This window comes from Capra hircus, chromosome 2 (genome assembly GCF_001704415.2).
Source record: "Capra hircus breed San Clemente chromosome 2, ASM170441v1, whole genome shotgun sequence".
Classification (NCBI taxonomy): domain Eukaryota; kingdom Metazoa; phylum Chordata; class Mammalia; order Artiodactyla; family Bovidae; genus Capra; species Capra hircus.
In genome coordinates this window covers 51,628,082-51,652,855 of record NC_030809.1, presented here as the reverse complement: position 1 = coordinate 51,652,855, position 24,774 = coordinate 51,628,082, and the positions used below count along the sequence as shown (strand labels likewise).

General features: G+C 34.2%; 1 protein-coding gene across 4 annotated transcripts in view; it reads left to right on the top strand.

The window, feature by feature from the left end:
• SLC39A10 (solute carrier family 39 member 10) overlaps positions 1–24,774 on the top strand; it is a 110,846-nt gene that overhangs the window by 70,000 nt on the left and 16,072 nt on the right. For all 4 annotated transcript variants that reach the window (XM_005676289.3, XM_005676287.3, XM_005676286.3 and 1 more), the window contains 7 exons: positions 1,522–2,546; positions 4,459–4,666; positions 13,874–14,043; positions 16,111–16,299; positions 21,288–21,408; positions 22,624–22,992; positions 24,103–24,183. In XM_005676289.3, the coding sequence (XP_005676346.1) occupies positions 1,533–2,546; positions 4,459–4,666; positions 13,874–14,043; positions 16,111–16,299; positions 21,288–21,408; positions 22,624–22,992; positions 24,103–24,183 (2,152 nt within the window). In that variant the 5' untranslated portion in view covers positions 1,522–1,532. The remainder of the gene's footprint in view (positions 1–1,521; positions 2,547–4,458; positions 4,667–13,873; positions 14,044–16,110; positions 16,300–21,287; positions 21,409–22,623; positions 22,993–24,102; positions 24,184–24,774) is intronic.

The following is a 24,774-nucleotide window of genomic DNA, read 5'->3' as shown; positions in this document are numbered from 1 at the left end:
ATGTAATATAATTACATGATAACCCAATTTAAAGTATTTATGGATATTTGTAAAAAGCTACATTGTGTTAACTAATGATATCACCATATAAAACTAATTTTAAAATAACTTGTTTTGTCTGCTTAAGAGCAAACTAAGCCTGAGGCCAAGGTGCTTCTTAGTAATTTTTTTAACATACTATATTGGGCAGTACAGTTTTAGACCCTTTATTACTCTACAATTTACTGTTTTAGATTTACATTTACAATCTATCTATAATTGATGTTTACATGTGGTGTGAGGTAGGAGTCAAGTTTTCTTCTTTATGGATATCTAATTGACTAAGCTCCAAGGAAAAGAGAATTTTTTCTGTTTTCATACTACATTATTTATTTGTTCTCACACCAAATATCCACACTGTCTTTAGTAACTGGTAGACAGAGTGCCTTGTTCGTTGGCCCTTTCTGTTTCCATATAAGCATTAAAAATACCTCATCAAGGGGTTTCCCTGGTGGCTCAGTAGTAAAGAATCTGCCTGCCAATGCAGGAAATATGGGTTTGATACTGGTCTGGGAAGATCCCACATGCCACAGAGCAGCTAAGCCCATGTGGCACCACTACTGAGCCTGTGCTCTGGAGCCCAAGGGCTACAACTGCTGAAGCCCGTGTGCCCTCAAGCCTGTGCTCTGCAACACAAGAAGCCACTGCAATGAGAAGCATGCGCACCACAACTAGAGAGTAGCCCCCGCTTTCCACAACTAGAGAAAGCCCCTGCACAGCTATGAAGATCTAGGGCAACCAACAATAAATAAATAAATTTTAAAAATACCTCATCAGTTTTCATAAAATAACTTTTGGAATTTTAGTTGGGCATTACATTGGATCTCTATAACATCCAAATATGTTATCCTTTTTTTATGAAAAAGCCTTACACATCTTTTGTTAGATTTATTTCTAGCTATTTGCTGCTATGAATTATAAACTTTCTAATTTCATAATCTATTTATTGCTGGTGTAGAGAAATACAGTTAATTGTCCTTGGGTCTAGCAATTGTACTAAATTAACTTATTAATTCTTACAGTTTCTTTTGTACTTTCTGCATACCCAGTCCTGCCATTTGTGAATAATGATAGTTTCATTTCCAATTCTTACATATTTTTTATTGTATTTCATCTTACTGCATTATTGTACTGGTCAGGATCTCAAGAACAGAAACCAATAAACTTTTTTGTAAAGGACCAGATAGGAAGGAAGCCAACATTTCCTGTATAAATGTACATAGACTATAAAGTATTGTGCTTAAAAGGGAGTCAGTAATCTTGCAAGTGAGTTTTAAGCAAATTTGTATTAATTTGAAGGGCTATACAATATTCTGATAAAAGGGGCTATTTTTATAGGGGATTGAATTAGGAAAGGACAATTCATAATCATGAAAGAAATGAGGTAAAACATTTACCTAGTAAATTGGCAACAGCTGAAAAGTTTTGTTTATTTTTAATGTGCATAAGTATAAACTAATGCTTATTTTTCTTTCCCTTTAGGAAAAATAGAAATGAAGGTACATATGCACACAAAATTTTGCCTCATTTGTTTGCTGACATTTATTTTCCATCATTGCAACCATTGCCATGAAGAACATGACCATGGTTCTGAAGAGCATCACAGACACCATCGTGGAATGACAGAATCGGAGTCAAGCGAATTTTCAGTGCTGGATGCTGAAAATGAAAAAAAATATTACATTGAAAAACTTTTTGACCGTTATGGTGAAAATGGAAGATTATCCTTTTTTGGTCTGGAGAAACTTTTAACAAACTTGGGCCTTGGAGAGATAAAAGTAGTTGAGATTAATCATGAGGATCTTGGCCACGATCATGTTTCTCACTTAGATATTTTGGCAGTTCAAGAGGGAAAGCATTTTCACTCGCATAACCACCAGCATTCCCATAATCATTTAAATTCAGAAAATCAAACTGTGACCAGTGTATCAGCAAAAAGAAACCGTAAGTGTGATCCAGAGAAAGAGACAATTGAAGTGTCTGTAAAATCTGATGATAAACATATGCATGACCACAGTCATCGCTTATGTCATCACCACTGTTTGCGTCATCACCTTGATCATAACACTACTCGCCATTTTCCTAATGATTCCATTACTCACAGTGAGCATGGGGAGCCTAGCCATGAACCTTCAACAGAGACCAATAAAACACAGGAGCAATCTGAAAGTAAGCTACCAAAAGGAAAGAGGAAGAGAAAAGAGAAGAAAAGTAATGAAAATTCTGGGGTTATTACACCAGGTTTTCCCTCTAACCATGATCAGGGTGAACAGTATGAACATAATCGGGTCCACAAACCTGATCGTGTACATAACCCAGGTCATTCTCATGTACGTCTTCCAGAACATAATGGTCATGATCCTGGTCATGGACACCAAGATCTTGATCCTGATATTGAAGGTGAACTTCGACATACTAGAAAGCGAGAAGCACCACATGTTAAAAAAAGTGCAATTTATTCAGCTGCTAGTCACAAAGATCATAATGAAGATGATCGCCAACATGAGGTAAGCAGAATAAGGCAGTGGCTCTGTAATTCTCAGATGATTCTGAAGTGCTCTTAGGGAAAAAGAAAAGTAACAGAGGAATAGACGACCGTATTCAAACTTGTTTCCAGTTACAAAATACAGGAAGGGCTAAAAATCAGATTAAAGATTTTTATCTGCATTTTCACTTGCATTGTTTGTTTTCACATTTGGGTTCCTTCAATTCTAAATGTTTAAAGGTTGTCAGAAAATATATTTCTTTTATTCCTTATTTTACTCTCTTGGTTAAGACTTGGTTTGACTCTCCAAGTTAGCTTACTGTTTCTAGATGCTTGAAAGTTGAAGTCCTTTTTTTGTTTAGACAGTTTCTCTTTCATAATAATTAACTTATTGAATTAACTACAGAGTGATTTCTAGTCACTGATCTAGCTCCAAAGTCAGGTATTTTGCACATGTGGTAGGTTTGTTTTCTCTGTCACTTTATCATAGGACCTACATGCTCAGATTAGTCTTTTCTCATGCTTTTGACAGATGAACACTGAATGCAGACAGATATAATAATGAGAAGTGCCAATAGCAATGGGATGGTTCTCTTCTAAATTTTTGTTCTCCTTTAAATAGTTTCACATTCGATTTATTACTTCTTAATTTTTAAACAGCTATTCACCTTAAAAACATTTTTGTTTCATTAAAAGTGTATCAATACCCTTATTCTTATATTTAGCTCTCATTAAAGTTTAGGAAAAGCTGTTGAATTTATTCTTGTTCAGATACATAAAAAGCAGGTTCAGCAGCATCTATTGTGGAAGATGACCTCAACCTTTGTTTTGGTCTCTTATTACTGAAATGTGTTTTACATCTAAGTAAATATCTTTGTTTCTTAACTAGACAAATCACTAGATATTTGGTTTTCAGCAAATTTTAAAATCTTAGTGTATTTTTAAAGAAATTGTTAATTTATTACTATGGGTAATATCCTAGAGTCTCTTGTTGATAATAACTAGACATTATCATAACTAAACATTAGTGTTTACTCTTTCAATTCTAGTTGCGGGGTCTGGATCACCAGTCTTATTATTTTGTATCCTCATAGGCCTGGTGCATAATGGGGATTTTTTCAAGATTTCTGGAAATGGTCTATGCATTAGATAGGGTAGTAGTACCTTATGTAAAGACTTGACATGAGAAAATCATTTGTTTGTATGTTTTGATTTTGTGTTTTTGCATTGGAGATACAGTAAGCAAGCATGCAAACAGAGTGCGTATATGTGGAAAAGAGCTACTCCGTTCCCTTAGTGTTAGATATTTGTATAATGATGGGTCCAGATTTTTTTTGTTATTTGTTTTCTTCTTAGTTTTTTTATACTTTGTACTTAAAAAGTTCTAGTGGATAAAGCTGCGTTTTTTAATCTTGCAGTTTTAGCACTGGGATAGAATTTCACTATATGATATTCTTCTGGGGTACCTTAGGTAGTAAAAATGTCTATATCCTTTTATATTTTAATATAAAGTTATTAAAGTACTCTTAAGTCTGTTTAACAGTAAAGTTATTAAAGTACTCTTAAGTCTATTTAACAGTTTCACCAAATAAGAATCTCGAGCAACTGATGATTGTAGTTTGACTAGGGAAGTGATATTTTTTTTCTTCACTCCTTCAGGATCTTGAGAATATAGTTTTAAATCATTCTTGTTAATGGCAGAAAGTCATTATCTTTTATATGTTGCAGTGGAGAATGGTTAAAATCCATAAAAAGTTTGGGGTAATCAGGTTGAATTCTTTCCTATCATAAGTTCCTATTAAAAGTCATTCTTTGTAGTAGATATTTATATTGCAGATTATTTTTAAATTATATTTAGAATATATCTTACTATATAGTACTTTTTCTGCCTAATCTTAAAGTACTCTTAATTTGTTTTATCAATTTTCTTGCAGTGTTTGAACGTCACTCAGTTGTTAAAATACCATGGTCATCGTGCCAACTCTCCAATCTCATCTGATCTATTTACATACCTTTGCCCTGCTTTGTTATATCAGATTGACAGCCGACTTTGTATTGAGCATTTTGACAAACTTTTAGTTGAAGATTTAAATAAGGATAAAAATCAGGTTCCTGAAGATGAGGCAAATATAGGGGCATCAGGTAAGATTTAAGTTCTTTCTCCTCAAAAGAGTCTCTGTACTTTTTTAAAAAAATAGAGTTGGAATCAGAAGGCAATTCCAAATGATTGCCTTATTTTTGTGTCTTTCAGTATATTTTAATCATGTTTAAGTATGTGTGTTTAGAAAAGATTGGAGGACGACAGGCATAATACAGTTTACTCATCTCTTCTGGCATTACATAGGAACATTGTGTCGTGTACAGAGAACTAATAGATTGGAAAGGAAATGCAGGTTTTTCATAAATAGATTATTCTTTATGGGCAAATGGGGGTCATTAATTAAAGTTACATGATGTTATAATTACTTAATATTTAGCAAGATGAGGGGCTCTAGTGAAAAGCCAAGATTACAAAATTTTTAAGGACGTGAAAAGAGAAGCTAGTGTGGTTAAACTCTTGGAATGTCTCAGAATGCCAGTGATTGGCACATGAACTTCATCATGGGCACTTAGAGAGTAATACCAAATGGGTAAGATCAAAACTATTTTTAAACTTCTCTCTTTGTACTTTTTCATCATATCCAGTTGGCTAGATTGCTCCACTTTGATGTTTACAGGTACCTCCTTCTGAAATTTCTATTCCATAGGAAATTTGTACCTCTTATTGAATCACAAATGTCATTCCAATTTATTCTTTTGATAAAATCTGAAAATCTTTGATGTTTTTCCTCTATCTGTAGTTTCCGTTTTCATTTCCTATTTTCACTTGTATAATCAGTTGTTGAGTCCAGTTGAGTCTTAAGTATTTTCCAGTTCTCTCCACTCTCATAACTTTAGTTCATATCCTCATTGGTTCTTTACTGAATTGTTGAAATAACTCCATAATTTTCCCTGCCTGTGTTTCTGTTCCCCTCATAGATCATGCTTAGCACTTAAGCTAGATTTATATGGACACTCTGACATAGATTTTTCTTTTAGTAATAGCCAGTATTTACTTAATTCGTGGACTTTTATTTATTTACAAACATGTATTGTAGGCACTGTTCTATACTCAGTTCATTTACTCCTTGCAACAGTCCTATGAAATAGAGAATGTTACCCTAAAAAATAGAATGTTACCCTAAAAAATTTCCCAAAGTCTCAAAACTAGTGAGTGAGTGTGGTAGAGTTCAGTTCTGGGAAGCTTAATCATTTTGGTATTCATATGTGCAAAGTGTCTTGCATACTTTTCTTCACTAAATTTTAATACTAATTGAATTATTTGAGGAAGCTATTATATGATTCTTGTTTTTATGGGTAATAAATAAGGTAAGGCATGGAAAAGTTAGTAACTTGCCCACAGTTCCCAGACCTAATAAATGATAAAATCCACCAAGTCTGAGGTTAATCACTGTGCTATTTTCCAAATTTAGGAAATTCTGATATCCCCTTTGTGATTTTTGCCATATATTGTTAATGTTACTTAACATTTTCATTAGATCTCTAGTACTTTTCTTTACATTTTTTAATATTGTAAGTAGTAGTAGCTATGAGGACATGGATATGATGTGATGTGCTAGGTATAGTTTTCCTCATTTATTTTAAAATACTGCATTATGCTATGTTGTTCAAAGTTTATATGTTTGTTTTTACCCCCCAATCATGCTTTTCAGAATATGATCCATGTCTACCTACTATCACATCTCTATTTTCCACCAATCATTTTTTCCCCTTCCCTCTAATTTTAACAAACCGTGATAATAGATTATGCTGGTTTTCCATGATTCTTCTCTGTCTTTTTACTTTGTAAGCATCTCTGCTTGGCTGACCACTGTGATTCCTCAATGATTGGTCTCCCTGGAATAACTTAACTGACTGTACTAGGTTTAATTAAGTCCCCTACCTTGACACCCTGTGGATATTGCCATCATGGTACAGAGTTCAGGGATCTTAATAACTGGATTAGTTATCTTTTTGTTTGCCTTTAGTTGCTTAAAGGAAGTTACTGGGTCTTTCATCTGAGCATCACTAGTGCCTAAGATACTTTGGACAAAAAGTAAATACTCATATATTGATTGAATGAATAAATTACTTAATATTAGTCTGTAAGCTTTTGTTTCTAACCTAGAAAGAACACTTGTAAGTCAGCCTAGTGTACATTGATAATAGTGTTCTCAAGAAGCATGAGTGGTATTTCATGAACTTCCTATGTGCAAAATCATGTTGAATGCACTTCTGGTTGAAATGCCTAAGATACAGTGGTATTGAAATGAAATGAAAGTCACTCAGTCATGTCCAACTCTTTGCAACCCCATGGACTGTCCGTGGAATTCTCCAGGCCAGAATACTGGAGTGGGTACCCTTCCCCTTCTCCAGGGGATCTTCCCAACCTTGGATCAAACTGAGGTCTTCCACATTGCAGGCAGATTCTTTACCAGCTGAGCCACCAGGGAAGCCCAGGAATACTGGAGTGGGTAGCCTATCCATTCTCCAGCAGATCTTCCCAACCCAGGAATTGAACTGGGGTCTCCTGCATCATAGGCAGATTCTGTACCAATTGAATAGTAATTGAAGTAACTAAATTTATGTGTATGAATATGAGCTGAAAAAAACAGAATTTTGATAAAATAGATAAAAGATTGAAAGGGCAGCATTTTAAAAGTTTTCATAGTGTAGAGCAGTACAGCAATAAGGTAGACATGTTTATGAATATCTCATTCTAGTATAAGAGTTCTGTTTGAGGCAGAGACATTCCTTAATGCTTAAAAGAGTTATGCATAAAAGAGATGCCCTCAATATATAACTAAGTCTCTTAGGTTCCTACCTATTCTTGGTTGATTTCTTTGCAATGGGAAAATAATAACCTCAGAATGGATAAATTAATCCTAATAGCCTATATTTATTAGAACCTTATTACGATGTGCTATTTTAAACACCACTTTTACAAGAGTTTAATTTTGTTATTCCGATGAGCTAGACATTTTTCTTTATTTCTCTTTACTGAGGAAAAGAGGTTTGAGAAGTTAAGGAACATGCCCAAATCACATAACAGAGCTGTGATAGGAACTAGAGTATTCTCCATCTAAAGCCTGTAATGTAACCACTGTGCTCTTTCCCTGTGCTATGCTCTACTGCTTCCTGAAAAGGCTTTTAAGTGTGCTTGGCCAGAATGTAAGTGACAGGGAGATAAGGAGAGTTTAGTGTTTTGACAGATAAAGCAGATGTAGACAGGAAAGTGGTACAGGTAAATATTGATGTAAGTATTACTCTAAGTATAGATTAGTCATTAAACAAAAATCTAAGAATAGTCTTCTAGTAGACAAGCTGGGTTCAGTCTGATAAGATCTGAAAGGGCAGAGAAAGTGAGTCCACACACTAGACTTGAATAATGATCTTTGGGTAGACAAAATATGTCCCCTTTCTGGCTTCATGCTCATTGATCTTTGTAGATAACTAAACACCTTGAGAGCCAGTGTCTCTCTCAGGCACTCATAAATTCTCACTGGCAGGAATAAAAGTGTGTGCTAGGTCTAAGATTATTTATCTTAATTAAAAATAAAATTCATGTGTTCTTTACAGGGGAAAAATAGAGGCTGAAAAGACTGAGGCATCTAGAGTTAAAACTAATACCCTTTTCCATTTCTACAGTTTCTTAAAAAACTCTGGTTATTTGCTTTCACATTTGCTGTGGGTTATGACTTAGAGTTGTCTATGTCATAATATTGATACAATCTACATATTTTAACAAAACTGTTGACAGATGATTGACTGTAGTAATATTGAAAATTGCACTTTATTCAATCTAAAAAGCCTTAGAGAAAAGTGTACTTGCTTTGAAAACAAGTACATTACTAATAGTGAATATTGATTAGTTGTTTGCAGGTGGTTATTAGCATTGTCAGAAATGAAACTTGAATTAATTATGTCCTGATAGATGTTAATAATTGTTAGAATGCCCTGCTAGTAATTATTTTTAATGACTGCTGCAACATTTAAGAAGGTTAACTTGTTCTGTATAAATCTCCCATAGTGACACAGCTACTACCTCATTAACTGTTCAAAGACTGCTGTAAACTAAATATGCTATATACTGTGTATGTTAGAAATCATTTGTTTCTCAAGATTGGCTCATTTAGTCATAGAGTTGACCCTAGCTTAATTACCAAGGTGGGGAGGGGAGGTTGTGAATAGGCTGCTAAGCATTTTCCACCAATTAAAATGCTGAAACAGTGTAGAAAACTGCCATCTTGCACATGCTTTGAACCAAGTTAATTAGAAAGTTTCCACAGATGAGCGCTTCTTTTTAAAAGAATGCATTTTCTCTCTAGATAATGAGAAAGGGAGTTGGTGAATAACTAAGCTTGAAGACCTTTAACGTTTTAAGCAACCTAATTTGCAGAATAAGTGAAGCTTGTTGCAGACATTTAATGTTTTTTATTGCATACGGTATCCTGGGTACAAATAAAGAAAACATTTGCTAGTTGTACTTAATAGTTTGCATAGTGTTAGGTTGGTATAAATTTTACAAGATTCCTTTCATTGTTTATCGTTTATTGTTATTTTGGGTTTCTTTTGGCTTTATACCAAACAAATTGTGATTTTAAAATGACAAATAATTTGGTTGGAAATAAAAACAATTTTATTGGCTTTTTTTACAACTAGGAAATTATGATATTTGAGCTTTAAATGTGTATGTTAATTAATTGTGGAAATAAGTGTGTACTTAAATACCATGGGAAAGTATTTCAAGGACAGTAAATTCAAAACAACTTTTATTACTCTTAGGTCAAAGAAATAGTAATTTTCCTTGAAGAATGTTTATAACTTGTTAGGAGAATGACTACTCCTTAAAGTTATAGTGCTAGGAAGCTAAAATTATTATTTAAAATTAATAAGAAATCAGCATAAGAAAACACATATGATAACATAAACTTATGGGATAATAGGGCTGTTTCACTAATGAAACAGTTGTGGAATAGTTGTAATCTATAGAAAATAACTAAAAATTTCTGATTTATCTGAAATAGGAAATTTGGCTCTAAGTTTTATTTCTTGGCACTGGCAAAAGTAAGTAATAGATATGTGAAATTAATTAGCTTTACGCTTACATGTATTTTCAATGGCATGTATTCTGAAAATCTTATATAACAACAAGTTTGTTAGTAATCTTTTGTCCCTCTTCCTCTGTCCTGATTAGCTCAAATTTTGAAAGAGTGATTGCCATTTGGGTTAATAAAGTTAGTATTTATTCTTATTGTCATGTTTAATTATACTTATTTTTCTTATAAATCCTTTTATATGAAGCTACTCCAGGAGAGACAAAAGTGATGTCACTTGGCCAAGAACTCTCTGAAAATACTATGATTTACTGGAAATAACAGTGGATTAAGAGAGGACTTTGGGTTTAGTTTTTTCTTTGCCATTTTAGCTATTTAACTATTTTTTATTATGCTAAAATATATATAACATCAAATCTGCTGTCTTAACCATTGTGCTTTTGTTACATTCACAATTTTGTGCAACCATGATGCTATTTTTACAACTTTTTGTTTTAACCACCACCCCAGATAGAAGTTGGGCTTCCCTGGTGGCTCAGCTGGTAAAGAATATGCCTTCAATGTGGGAAACTTGGGTTCGATCCCTGGATTGGGAAGATCCCCTGGAGAAGAGAATGGCTACCCATTCCAGTATTCTGGCCTGAAGAATTCCATGGACTGTATAGTTCATGGGGTTGGAAAGAGTTGGACATAACTGAGTAACTTTCACTTTCAGATAGAAGCTATGTAATCATTAAGCAATAATTCATTTCCCCCTTAACCTCAGCCCCCAGTAACCTCTAATCTTTTGTCTCTGAATTTGACTGTTTTAGATAGTTCATTTAAGTGGAATCATACAATGTTTGTATTTTTGTCTGCTTTATTGTGAAATACTTAACATGTTTTTTTTCCTAATGTAGGAAATTGTTTAGTTTTATTTTTGTTTTTATAAATTTATTTATTTATTTTGTCTTTGCTGGATCTTCATTGCTGTTCGAGCATTTTTTAGCTGTGGCGAGTGGGAACTAGTCGCGGTGCACAAGCTTCTCATTGCAGTGGCTTTTCTTGTTGTGGAGCACAGACTCTGGGGCACTCGGGCTTCCGTAGCTGTGGCACTTGGGCTCAGTAGTTTCGGCTTCTGGTCTCTGGAGCACAGGCTCAATAGTTGTGGTGCACAGGCTTAGTTGTTCTGTGGCACGTGGGATCCTTCTGGATCTAGGATCAACCTTGCATCTCCTGCATTGCACGCAGACTCTTAACCATTGACCACCAGAGAGACCCTCAGCATAATGTTTTTAAGGTTCATCTATGTTATAGCATGTATCAGAACTTCATTCCTTTTTATGGTTGAGTAATACTCCATGGCATATATACACCACATTTTGTTAATCCATTCATTCATCAATGTATGCTTGCCTATTGTGAATAATCCTCTAATGAATACAGGCATGCATGTATCTGAGTTTCATCTTGGAAGCTGGGCAATGCCGTGACCTGGGATTGATTCATATAATGCTTTTGCTTTTGCGGGATTATGTTTTCTTGTATTCTCTAAGTTTCAGATGTCAGCACAAATACCGGTGATTTTCTAATCATTAAATGAGCTGCTCTCTTTCAGACATCTCTTTTAGTTTACAGATTTGCTTTATAAGGTGGATGAGAAAGAGATATAACACTGATCAGTGAGAAATTGTACCTGGGAGTATGTAATATGTGACATATGCCCATTCATGCACATATGAACTTGTATACCCTTTAACACACAGACTCTCCTTTAATTACATGTGTAAACACTTTTCTAATTTATATGTGTATCAATCTGCTATTGATCAGTCTTCAGTCATAATGTATTTGGTCTTCCTTGGTGATTCAGACAGTAAAGAATCTGCCTGCAATGCAAGAGACCTGAGTTTGATCCCTGTGTTGGGACGTCCCCTGGAGGAAGAAATGGCAACCCACTCCAGTATTCTTATCTGGAGAGTTCCATTGACAGAGGAGCCTCACAGGCTACAGTTCATGGGATCTCAGAGTCAGACACAACTGAACAACTTTCACTACAATGTATTTAGCTCACCTGTTGGCATACTGGTGATTGATTTTTACCAAATTCGATTTTGACTTATTTGGTAATTTGAGTTTTGACTAATTGACCAAAAGTCACTTGAGATTGTAAATCATCACAGAACATTTTAAAATGTTTATGGCTTCATAGACTCTTTATTCTGTGCTCTTTTTCTTTAATTTCTTGATTAAAGTATCTTTTAGATCGGCTCTTTTTGAGATATATTGCCTCTAGATTGGATTATTGACAAACTAAGGAAAAATATATTTGGGAAGGGAGAGTTGTATATTAATATGTAAGACATTTTATCTTCAGGTTTAATGTTTTCATTATTAGGCTTGGTGTTTCCCTTTTAGTTATTGTATCTTTTGTTCTCTCCCTTTTTAATTATTTTCCCTCCAGTAGTTTGATTGGAGCTAGAGAGTTGCAGTAGTTTTGACAAACCTTTTTTGGTTTAGTTGACCAGTAACTTTATTGCTTCCTTGACTTCATGTATACTTACAGTCTCTTTTCTCCAACCAGGCTCTCCCACCCATTGATTTTATTGTTGCAGTCTTTACATGGGGCACACACAAATAAAGTAACTTAACTTAGTCATCATTATGAAGTCAGTCTTTAAACCTTGTTTGACCTTATATTTTTCTTTATATGACATTTATTTTTTGTTTGTTTAACTCCAGTTCCCTATGCCTGGTAGTCCCAACCATAGTTGGGAGAAATCTCCTTATTTTTTGGATCCACTAACCAGGATGTAGCCTTTATAATGAGTCTTTCCCTGACCTTGATTCTTTGAGAATTGAATTTCTGTTACTTTATTGCCCCAAAATCCTTAAGAAGGATGGAAGCCAGTGTATTCAGTCTCTGGCTATGTTTCAATCTTCTTTGACCCTTTAGCTTCCCAGTGTTTATATCATAGTAATTATCTGTTATGTTTAGGATAAATCACAGTGCTCCATTAATAACAGATGACCTATTGTTTTATTCAGAACTAATTTAGCTAACGAGAATTAGCTGTAGTGTTAAGGTTATTGGATAGTGTGACTAAAATGTCCAATGAATAAACACACTTTTATTGATAGTTTAGCATTTAGCAGGTCAATTAAAGTTTTTTATCTATCTTTATTTCTGTTTGTCTTTCAAAATTTTAAGTTATCTTGATGAAGAAATGCATTTTTCCTTTATTCATTTATCATAAGACTTAACATAAAGTCTTTCAGCAGATGTATAGGCCTATTAGGTTTGATTAGGAAAATATCATTTTAGATTAAACCTTTTCAAAAGTATCACTCTTCAGTGAAATTTTCTGTAAGTATTAAAGTTTAAAACATTTCTTTAGGCCATTAAAAAAAGTAATCTCTCAGTTTAAATGAAAATGCCTCACTCCCTGAACCACTGGCATTAATTTGTGATACCTGCTTATGAATAGCCTAGAAGAAGAAATGTGCACAAAATTCCACCTGTTTCTTACAAGTCATATGAAAACATTTCTCCTGTGTTCTGATCCAGTTAAAACTATATACTGTTAAAAGTAGTAAATTGTACGGAAAACTAAATTGGGGGAAAGGGAATTTGTAACTGGGTATGGAAGAAAGATGATATCAAGGAAAATAGGACTGAATTATCCTTTGTAAAAATAAGAAATACAATAAAGCAACCAGTAATAAGGCTTTTTTGGGTCTTATCTGAGTATATTTCTATTTGGAGCTGATATTTAAAAGTTTCTTAGATGTTGTATTAGAATGATTTCCATAGGTTATAGTGTGTTGGATGCTTAGATTCTTTAATGCTCACAGGAGAGTTTTATAATGAGAGTCTCTTAAGTAAACAGTTTTATTGCTATGACTGTGCCTTTAGACATTAGCAAAATTTTATTTAAAGCTAAATAGTGTAAGTGAACCACAGCCTTAAGTCATTTTAAGCCCCTGTTTCTAATAAGGTGGATCACTGAAAATACTATATCTAACTTGGTCTGAGTTTAATTCTTTTTTTAAGTATTCAACCACCTTGAATATAGTTGTTTTGTTTTTAAACACAGTAGTGCCAAAATACAAAGTTTATTAAAAAACATAGTCTGGGTAGGATAATCAGTCTTCCACTTATCTTATGTTTATTCTTTGGAGCTTTTTTGTTTATAATGGCATACTAATATTGATCATTACTTTCTTTCTACAGCGTGGATTTGTGGTATCATTTCTATCACTGTCATTAGCCTGCTTTCCTTGCTAGGCGTGATATTGGTTCCCATCATTAACCAAGGATGCTTCAAATTCCTTCTTACATTCCTTGTTGCGCTAGCTGTAGGAACAATGAGTGGAGACGCCCTTCTTCATCTACTGCCCCATGTAAGAAACCTTTTCAGTCTTTTTAAGAAGCAAAAGTATTTCAGCTAAAAGGGTCCTTTATTAGCAAACTATAGCATACTAATCTTTCTGTTGTTTATTGCTTATAGGATGAAGTATTTTTTCATTTGTACAGTTTTAAATTAAGTAGTATTTTTAAAATTGAATTTATTAGATTTTAAAATAGCAAAAACTGATAGTGTTGCTTTTATCTTCACTTGTCACAACATATACATATTGTATCATCACAATGCACATTTTCACTCTCTTACAATTACATATGTCACTTACACCTCAGTGAAGCTGAAATTTAAAAAATGCTCTATTAGCAGTTCTGAAAGTGAATATTTAGTGATCAGTGAGTGTTTTATTTTTGTGGTTTCTCAAGAAAGCCATTAGAAGAAATGTATATGGTATTTTATAATGATTGTGCACATAACCAGTGCTCCACAGGCATCTTTATTTGAGCGGAATAGGCAGACATCTTCAGTTAATGATTTTAGATGTTTAAGCTCTTTACACATGGGGCCATTTATCTCTTCACCTGGTGTACCACTTGTGTTCTTCCATTTGGGAACACTTCTAATGATATGATCATAAGTCCACACTCCTGGGTTTCTCAGTTGGTGCAGTGGTAAAGAATCCATCTGCCAGTGCAGAAGACACAAGAGACGTGGGTTCCATCCCTGGGTAGGGAAGATCCCCTGGAGGAGGAAATGGCAACTCACTCCAGTATTCTTGCCTGAAAAGTCCCGCAGACAGAGGAGCCTGGTGGGCTAAGAGTCAGACCTGACCGAGCACTTGTACAGGCACATGCACCACACTCCTATTCCCCTGCTTATCAACCTTTTACAAGGCTTATCACCAGTTAATAATGTTTAAACCAGTATTACTGCCTGTCCTTCAGATTATGAAAACAACAGAGCTTTTTTGTTTTCTGAATGTAAAATTATAGATTTGAATATTTATGTTCTCATCTCTTCCCTTCTGGAGTATTTGGGAGACAGTATTGTATTTGTGTGTTGTGTACACCTGTTCTTCCTTTCTGCACTCCTGATTGAGAATTCCCAATCTAGTGTCTAGAACAATGTATGGCATTGCCTTTTAAAAAATTAATATTAAGACTGTGAATATGCATTTTTTTTTTGGCTGTTGATTCATTATATATAACTTACTTTCCCATTTATTTTAACCCCTTGCCTGCCCTTTCTCCCCAGCCACCAAGCATAGCAACAGTCTGCTTCAGAACTGGGCCAATAGTTGAAGTGCAAACAATGTTTAAGTGCTATTTAACTTATTTATTTCCTTAAGTGTTAATTAAATGAAGCTATTACCTTTTGTAATGGTCTTATCTTCTTTAAGAGGTTTAGCAACCTCTTCTGTTGACCACTTGCAAATAAGGAAAGAATGTAAATAAATGTTACAAAGAGGGAAAATACTGAGGACCAGTTCTCTTTTACATTCTCTAAGATTAACATGATAGAACTTACATGTTTTGCAGTTTTAAAAGAGCTTTGTTTCTGTATACATGTTTATTTTTGCTAAAGATTTAAAATGTAGAAAATTAAACACATGTTTAAGTATATACTTCTGCTCATGTTCAACAGTATACACAGATATAACATCTCATCACTTCTTTGAAATAATTAATAAAGAAAAGTATTATAAAAATTAGCTTAAGAGAAAGTTAGATTATAGGGAGTTAGAAATGGTTACCTGCTGGTGAATTAGTCTATTTTAGTTCTACAGATAATAAGTCTTATATCGGGGTCACATTTACTTCAGTTTACAAAGGACCCATCATTCCCTCTACTCTTACTCCTGGATTGATTCTCTCACTATAGGATGTATTAATATCTTAACCCTGATAGCTGTTTGAAATTTTTGGTCTTTGTTTTAGAGTTACCATGAAGTGTGGTACTTTCCAGGCCACTGAGTATAACAGAATTAAATGGAAGACTACTTATATTCAAGTGATGTAACAGGGGATTGTTTTTCTTTTCTGGAGATTATATTCGCAAAGTAGCATTGAATTACTGGTTTAGAAGCTTTTCTTATTCTCATTAATAGTCTGAGGGCGGACATGATCACAGTCATCAACATGCACACGGGCATGGACATTCTCATGGACATGAATCTAAGAAGTTTCTGGAAGAATATGATGATGTATTGAAAGGACTCGTTGCTCTAGGAGGCATTTACTTATTATTTATCATTGAACATTGCATTAGAATGTTTAAGCACTACAAACAGCAAAGGGTAAGTATTTTTTAATTATTTGTTTTCTGAAAGGTAGAACTCAAAAACCTTTATTTTGGGGAAGGCCTTGTGTTTTTTCTTAATCATGGTGTTGGTATGTATTAAATATCATTGAATAGACTGTCTTCAGAGGAAAAACTGATCTTTGCCAGTTTTTTTTGTCATTACATTTGTTTTAGCATTTATAATCAAGCTATAGGAGTCCAGTTTCAGTTAATTTTGTGTTGCTTCTTATCTAGTTAACTTAAATAGTTTGGAAAAATATTGGCCAATTTATGCTTACTAAAAATGCAAAAATATATAAATAGTCTAATTGGTCTTCATAGGTAATATTTTCAAGTATTAGAGGCTTCCATTGACATATCTTTTAATGAAAATGTTTTCACACAACAAATTTCTATATCAGAAATGCCTTGCCAGTGGTGTAAGTAAGTACTAGAGGTAAGAAGAATTTAGGTTCAGAAGGCTTTGTAGGAAGAAAATATTAATGAAATTAAGGATTTGGTGGTTCATGTAAAGTAACAAAACACTTCGGAGATGGTACTTGGACTATTGATTAAATGCCCTGTTTGTCATGAACTGTCTTTTGGGTCACATTTAGTAGAATAAGACAAATATCTAAAAGAATTTTTCCCACAAGAAAATAAGATACTGTCATTCACTATGATTTACACACTTCCTGTTCACATCTATCTCTAAGGGTCTTCTTGAATACATCTCATTAACATGATTGTGATATTGATACTGATTGTTTTCAGTATGTTTTGTTTAAGTAAATCCTAGAGAACATTTTTAGAAAGCTTCACAAAATAACAAGTTAGAAAACTTTTACATTTTCTTAGTTAGCTACAAATATTAAAAAAAAAAAATCTTCAAGAACAGTGGATAGTCATTGTCGTCATGATAAATACAGTCCACTGTTATAATAGAACTTTAATGCTGTTTTTTTACAGATATATTCTTGTTTGTGTATGTATGTGTTTTGTATATATCCTCTTGGGACATATGGCTTAGAATAGAACTCTGAACTGGGATTCAGGAAGAGTGATTCTATTTCTTGTCTAGCCACAAACTAGCTCTGAAACTTTGACTCATGCATCATGATTTCCAGTTGTTATTAAATGCATGGGGAAGTAAATTCTACTTCTCATCTGTATTTTCATATCATATTCCAAGTAGTGTATTTAATTTTAATGGCCATATTTTAGTCAGAGCATTGTATTTAATTGCTTCCAGAGGAGATTTGATCAAGATGGTGCATTCAGTGAAGTGTTTTCTCAGGAATGGTCAAAGGACTTCTGAAGGATCAACTTAGAGAAAAGTGAAAAGATTTAACAACATTTGGCTTGTGAAGGGCCACGTGAAAGGTCATGTGGATAGGTGAAGAATTGACAATGGTGGGAGGTATGCCAAGGTAAAATTGACTGGAAGGAAATGAATCAGAGATACTGCAGGATTTTTAGAGGAGAGGTGAAGAGGTCTTGAGTCATGGCATGGGGAAGAGAATGTGATCAAGATAATTATTTAAATGAGAGAATCTAGAAGTTGATTAGATAAACAATTTAAAGTCCCTCTCTGTAAATAACAAATTTAGAACACAATACAAATTGCAGGGTTCTAAAAAAGTTGTGGAATTACTGTGGGGCTCTAATTTTCTTCAATTGTGTGTACTAACACTGATGCAAAGAAACAGGAAAACAATAGAATGGGAAAGACTAGAGATCTCTTCAAGAAAATTAGAGACACCAAGGGAACATTTCATGCAAAGATGGGCACAGTAAAGGACAGAGATGGTATGGACCTGACAGAAGCAGAAGATATTAAGAAGAGGTAGCAAGAATATACAGAAGAACTATACAAAAGAGATCTTTATGACTCAGATAACCATGATGGTGCGATCACTCACCTAGAGCCAGACATCCTGGAATGTGAAGTCAAATGGGCCTTAGGAAGCATCACTAGGAACAAGCAAGTGCGGGTGATGGACTTCCAGCTGAGCTATTTTCAAATCCTAAAAGATGATGCTGTGAAAGTGCTGCACTCAATATGCCAGCAAATTTGGAAAACTCAGCAGTGGCCAGAGGACTGGAAAAGGTCAATGTTCATTCCAATCCCAAAGAAAGGCACTGCCAAAGAATGTTCAAACTACTGCACAACTCTCACATGCTAGTAAAGTAATGCTTAAAATTCTCCAAGCCAGGCTTCAGCAATACGTGAACCATGAAATGTAGTCCTTTAAGATATAGTTCAAAGTAAATAAATTTTTATAATTTAATCTTGAACTCGTTTTGAACCTAGACTTACTGACAAAATTGAACACATTTGTATAAAGGAAACTGATGCATGAGAAGAGAATTGTCAAAACATGGCAATTTTTTGTATATTTGAAATTGTGGGACGTAAAAATCTGAAAAGTATACCATTCTCTATGTGGCATTCTAAATGTAATAGTAAGGAATTCTTCAAGTATACCAAAGAAGAGAGTCTAGGTAGATAAATCAGTTCTCCTCCTTTATGATAAATAGGACAATAAGTAACCTAAGATGAAAAAGTATATAGTATTTTTTGAAGAAAGGTAATTAGTGATACTTGAGTAGAATAGACATTTGTTGTTCTGTGTAGATGAATCAACTATTGGAAGGAAGCTTCCAGAACACCAGTTACGTAACATACCAGATGCTGACTGGTTTCAGCAAGTTGGGACTTTAAGGTAGTCACTTGGCAAGGTTTTAGGAAAGTCGACAGTCAGAAACAAAGCAGTTAAACAGACTCCCAGCTGGTGTTTTACTTGCTCTATCTGTCTCATTGACTTTTGTACTTTTGTTGTCTCCTCCTTCCTTTTTTCTTTTCTTCATCTCATGTTAAAGCTGCTGTTTCTTTTCTTCTCTTTAGGGTGTCTCCGTATTACTTTCTTTTGAACATTTTCTGTTTCCTCAGTTTCTATTATCTACTGCTATGAAGCAGAACAACCCCAAGCCCCCAAAATAGGCAGGATTCAGTGGGACAGTTCTTTTGCTTCACACGGTATCAGCTTGAGTGACTCACTCAAACTCCTCTGGTCTGGGTTGACTAGGGCAGTTCAGGGCTGGAAAGGTCTCAGAATGCCTCAGTCTGTTTCTGCATCTTGGTACTCCTCCACATGGCCTCTCTTCAGAGTCTAGACTGAGCTTCTTCATAGCATAGTAGGCAAATTCCCTGAGGAAAACGCAAAGGTGCCAGGCTTATCTCACACTAGGTCAGAACCGGCACAGAATCACCTCTGTTGGATTCTGTTTGGTCAAAGCAAGTCAAAAGACCTGTGAAAATTTAGGGACAAGGAATTCAGTTCAGTTCAGACACTCAGTCATGTCCGACTCTTTGCGACCCCATGAAGCACAGCACGCCAGGCCTCCCTGTCCATCACCAACTCCTGGAGCTTACCCAAACTCATGTCCATTGAGTCGGTGATGCCATCCAACCATCTCATCCTCTGTCATCCCCTTCTCCTCCTGCCCTCAATCTTTCCCATCATCACGGTCTTTTCAAATGAGTCAGCTCTTCACGTCAGGTGGCCAAAGTATTGGAGTTTCAGCTTCAACATCAGTCCTTCCAATGAACACCCAGGACTGATCTCCTTTAGGGTGGATTGGTTGGATCTCCTCACAGTCCAAGGGACTCTCAAAAGTCTTCTCCAACACCACACTTCAAAAGCATCAATTCTTTGGCGCTCAGCTTTCTTTATAGTCCAACTCTCACATCCATACGTGACTACTGGAAAAACCATAGCCTTGACTCGACGGACCTTTGTTGACAAAGTAATGCCTCTGCTTTTTAATATTCTGTCTAGGTTGGTCATAACTTTCCTTCCAAGGAGTAAGCATTGTTAATTTCATGGCTGCAATCACCATCTGCAGTGATTTTGGACCCCAAAATATAAAGTCAGCCACTGTTTCCCCATCTATTTGCCATGAAGTAATGGGACCGGATGCCATGATCTTAGTTTTCTGAATAGATTCCACCATAAGGTTCCTTATGGATGGAAAAGAATACTTATACAGGGAGAAAAGAAATTGATGGTGACCATCTTTTGGAGACTCTACTGCACTTTCAGTCAGCTGTAACAAACCTACTTATGCAGCAGTTAGAAGACTTAAACATCTGAAACATAGTTCAGAGCCTATAAGCAAAACCAGAAAGGATTTACTTTCATTCTGTTCTAAAATAGTTATTTGCTTTTTAAAAAATGAACATTGATTAGAAGTATAAATTTAAGTCAGAAGAGTTGTTAGTGATAGACTGATGAGAAGCCAGACTATTAAGAGAGAATGTAGGGAAATTCAAAACTAAACAATGAAATATAACAGACTTTATTAGAGAACAGATAAAATGAGAAAGGAAAGTTGTCTTTATTGCAAAGCTGTTAAGTCAGTAGTAATTAATTGGTCATTTTCATATATCACCTCATTTAATCCTTGTAAGAATCTCATTTTCATTTTATAAATGAATATTTTTAGGGTCAATAAACTTAACTTGTCCACGTGTCATAAAGGTAAACTGTAGACTTAGGATTTTAATTCAAGTTTGTCTCTATTATTGTCACATATAGGGGAAAGTGGCATTGTGATAAATACAGAAAGAAATTCAAAGGAATAAGCTTTCATTTTTTAAAATTTCCTATTCCTACACAGTATTAAATGAGAGCAGTATTACATATATATCACACATTTTGTTTGGGTTGCAAATAATAATACAGTACTCTTTACCCTATTTTTATCTTGAAAGTATATGAATTAGACCATTTAGTTGCATATTTGAAAAGAAACATGCAACTTTAGTTGGAGTTTTCATCTGGTTAGATCTTTTGATTAATTTCTAAAAGTTTTTTCTCCTTTTCTAAATATTTTATAAAATTACCACCATTTATTCCCATAGATGTTAACAGTGAATACTGTAGCTAATTGTGCCTGCAGATTTAATGCTTATACCAGATTTTTCTTTTTCTTTTTCAGGGAAAACAGAAATGGTTTATGAAGCAGAACACAGAAGAATCGGCTATTGGAAGGAAGCTTTCAGATCATAAGTTAAATAATACACCAGATGCTGACTGGCTTCAGCTCAAGCCTCTTGCCGGTAGACAACAGTTCTGACTAAAGAGAAACCTTTAAAATATAAAAATTGAAATTTTGCATCTAAACTGTACCTGTGTTGTTTGAAATTTGTCTTTGTGGCTTCTCTAATATTAGTTTCTTTTATTTCCTTATGTGTCTCAACTGATTTTGTTCATGTTATGATTATTTTCAGCCTTATTTATTATACTGCGATATAGGGCCAATTCATTATATTACCAGGCAAGGAAGATATTGCACTTTTTACTTTACAGAAAAAAAAAAAAAGAAAACATCTTTAAATTAGTGTTTTATTTCTTGGTAAGGCAAAAATCTCTGTGCCCTCCATATATGATTGTTTTCATGTGAGAAAAGGAGAGTAGACCTTTGTACTTAAAGGAGAGTGATCTTGTACATAAAAATCTCTGCTCCTCCATTCATCTATTGTGTTTTGTATTGATGTAATGATGAGGTAGCTTAAAATTTTCAGGAAAACCTAATATTTAACTATAATTTTTCCCATTTGTGAACTTATGTTTTCCCCTGAATATTACTAATGATTTTCTTTAGAAGAGACAGCCTAGATATTAACTGTAGACTCTACCCCAAAATATGTTTTGTGAAGCAAATCTTTGTCATATAATAGCTTTTGTAAACTAGATGAGAGGCCAACTTTCATTTTAAAAAAATGTGACAGATGTTATCACTTATGGGTTTTTAAACTTCATTTTCATAATGATCTAGAAATGATCTTGTTCAGATATGTAAAGCACTCAGACGATGCAAGTGATTTAAATTTTCTTTGTTTTCTTAAATGATAAGAGAAAGTTAGAGTGGGTAAACTTTAAGGTTCCTTTGTTCTCTGAAAAATTATGGGTTTATTTTGTTACCATGGGAATTCTATAGTAACTTTCTACTTTTATTTTCAACTGTTGAAATGCTCCTTAAGCTTCACATGTCTTCATGAGTGCCAGTTTCTATCCTCTCTTTGTCTGCTGTTGATTTCAGTTCCCTTCATTTACTTCATCTGATTCATCTTTTAGACGCTCAAAACCCCAGTTTATGTGTATGCATATGTATATTTCCTTATTTATTTGTTTTTTAATATCTATTTAGGAATTATAAAAGACTTTCACCTAGGAATTGTTCATTACACTGCTATTTTGTCTGGGTTTAAATTAAGCAAATATGCATTCATGTACTTGTTGATAAAGCATATCCTTTGCCATTATAAATATAGGAACTGATGACTCGGTTGTTTCTGAAGATCGACTTAATGAAACTGAACTGACTGATTTAGAAGGCCAGCAAGAATCCCCTCCGAAAAATTACCTTCATATAGAAGAGGAGAAAATCATGGACCATTCTCACAGTGATGGAATGCATGCCATTCATGAGCACGACCTCCATGCTACTGCACATAACCACCATGATGAGAGTAAAACTGTGCTGAGGAAGCATAATCATCAGTGGCACCACAAACATTCTCATCATTCACATGGTCCCTGTCATTCTGGATCAGATCTGAAAGAAACAGGAATAGCTAATATCGCTTGGATGGTAATCATGGGAGATGGCATCCACAATTTCAGTGATGGGTTAGCAATTGGTAAGTAGGCTTAAAACTTGGGTTATAATTTGTTATTCCTTAAGACAACTTTCTGTTTTCCACTGTTTTAGTACTAATCTTGGAGCTTAACAAGTATACTGTTATGTATTAGTCCTGTCATTTGGCTTTTCCAAAGGTGATGTCAGTGTCTTTGGTAAGTCTACTTGGGGGTGTAAAGGTATACTTTCAGTGGGTTTTTCTTTGAACATGTAAACAGATGTCTGCAGTATACTTCTTTAGTAACTTGATTTCTTATTGAAGGGATAGTTACCATATTGAAAAAGCTACCTTAACATATTTTCAAATACCTTCATTTATACATTTCTGAATAAGAACAAATGAATTTGAATCTTGGGTTTAAAATTTTTTTTATACTTTAAAAAGTGAAGAAAAATTTTACAATGATAAAAATCCATTATATCAAATCCAAACATATATTAGAATCTTGTTAATATAAACTGATGTTACCAGTTTAGGAGAACATTAAATGTGATCAATACATAATTTTCTTTTGAGATCCAGACTATTAAATAATTATTCAGAAGTAGACTGGTTTCTTTCAGGAGAGATCATATTTTTGAAGCTTCAGTGGCTGTCATCATTAACGAGTAAAGAATTTTATAAGTAGTAGCAAACGCATGTATACCTCTGATTTCAGTATTCAGGACCATCTGACAAATAATAATTTATAGCATCCATGCTCTAGACCTAGAAAAATGTGGATATGGATACTTTTAAATATTTGAATATCTATAAATATTAGTTTGCAAGAACAAGTGCAGTTATAGACTTACATGACTTAAAATTTAGTGTTTCAACCTCTAATCTCAAGCTGTTACTGCTCTGATGCTGTGAGTGAATTAGAAGATTACACAAATAAAGAATTTAATTCAATAGGGAATATTTATTTCATTGATTAGCTTTCTCTGGTTGTCACATACCTGTTGTACTTCACTCTCTGTGTTCAAAAACTATAGTATATGAGATTAGTGAGTCACTCATACATTATGAAATTAGGTAAAAGAGAATGCACCTGCCATTATGAATGAAAATAGAAAAAGAGAAGATCAGTAAATATCACTTGGATTTTTTCCACCCCCTCAACCTTAGGAGCAGCTTTCAGTGCTGGATTGACGGGAGGAATCAGTACTTCTATAGCTGTCTTCTGTCATGAACTGCCACATGAATTAGGTAACAAGATCTTAAAATTTATCAGATTTCATCAAATGTAAGAGTTAATATAAATGCATCTAAATTTTAGAGATGTTAAAACATAAAAAATGGCTGATGGCAAGTATTCAGTGTCATCATTCTCTTATTTACTGAAATTTTTGTTAATGTGCTTCCAAAAGTGTGTATTGTTTTTTATGTATTTTTATTTTATGTAAACAATATCGTTATAGCCCACTCTGTTTCTTAACTTATTTACTAATCAGTATATTTTTAACTCCATGAATTAATTTAATGTTTCTGCCTAGTACTTGAAGGTGTGTATTTACCACATTTTTACATGCTTAGCACCCAGTAGTTGGACTTACCATGTATCCTTTAAATTCCTGCCACCACAGATAATGGTGCATTGAACATCTGTAGACTTGATGCTGAGAGACCCTTGTGAGAACATCTAATGGGGTATATACCTGGGAACAAAACTGATGGATCCTAAGATATGCATGCCTGAGAGTATCATATCACTGTGGAGAATGACCAAACTAGTGTCCGCTCTAGCAGTAATAACTGAGAATTCCTTTGTTTGTACATCCCTAGTAACACTTAGCATTA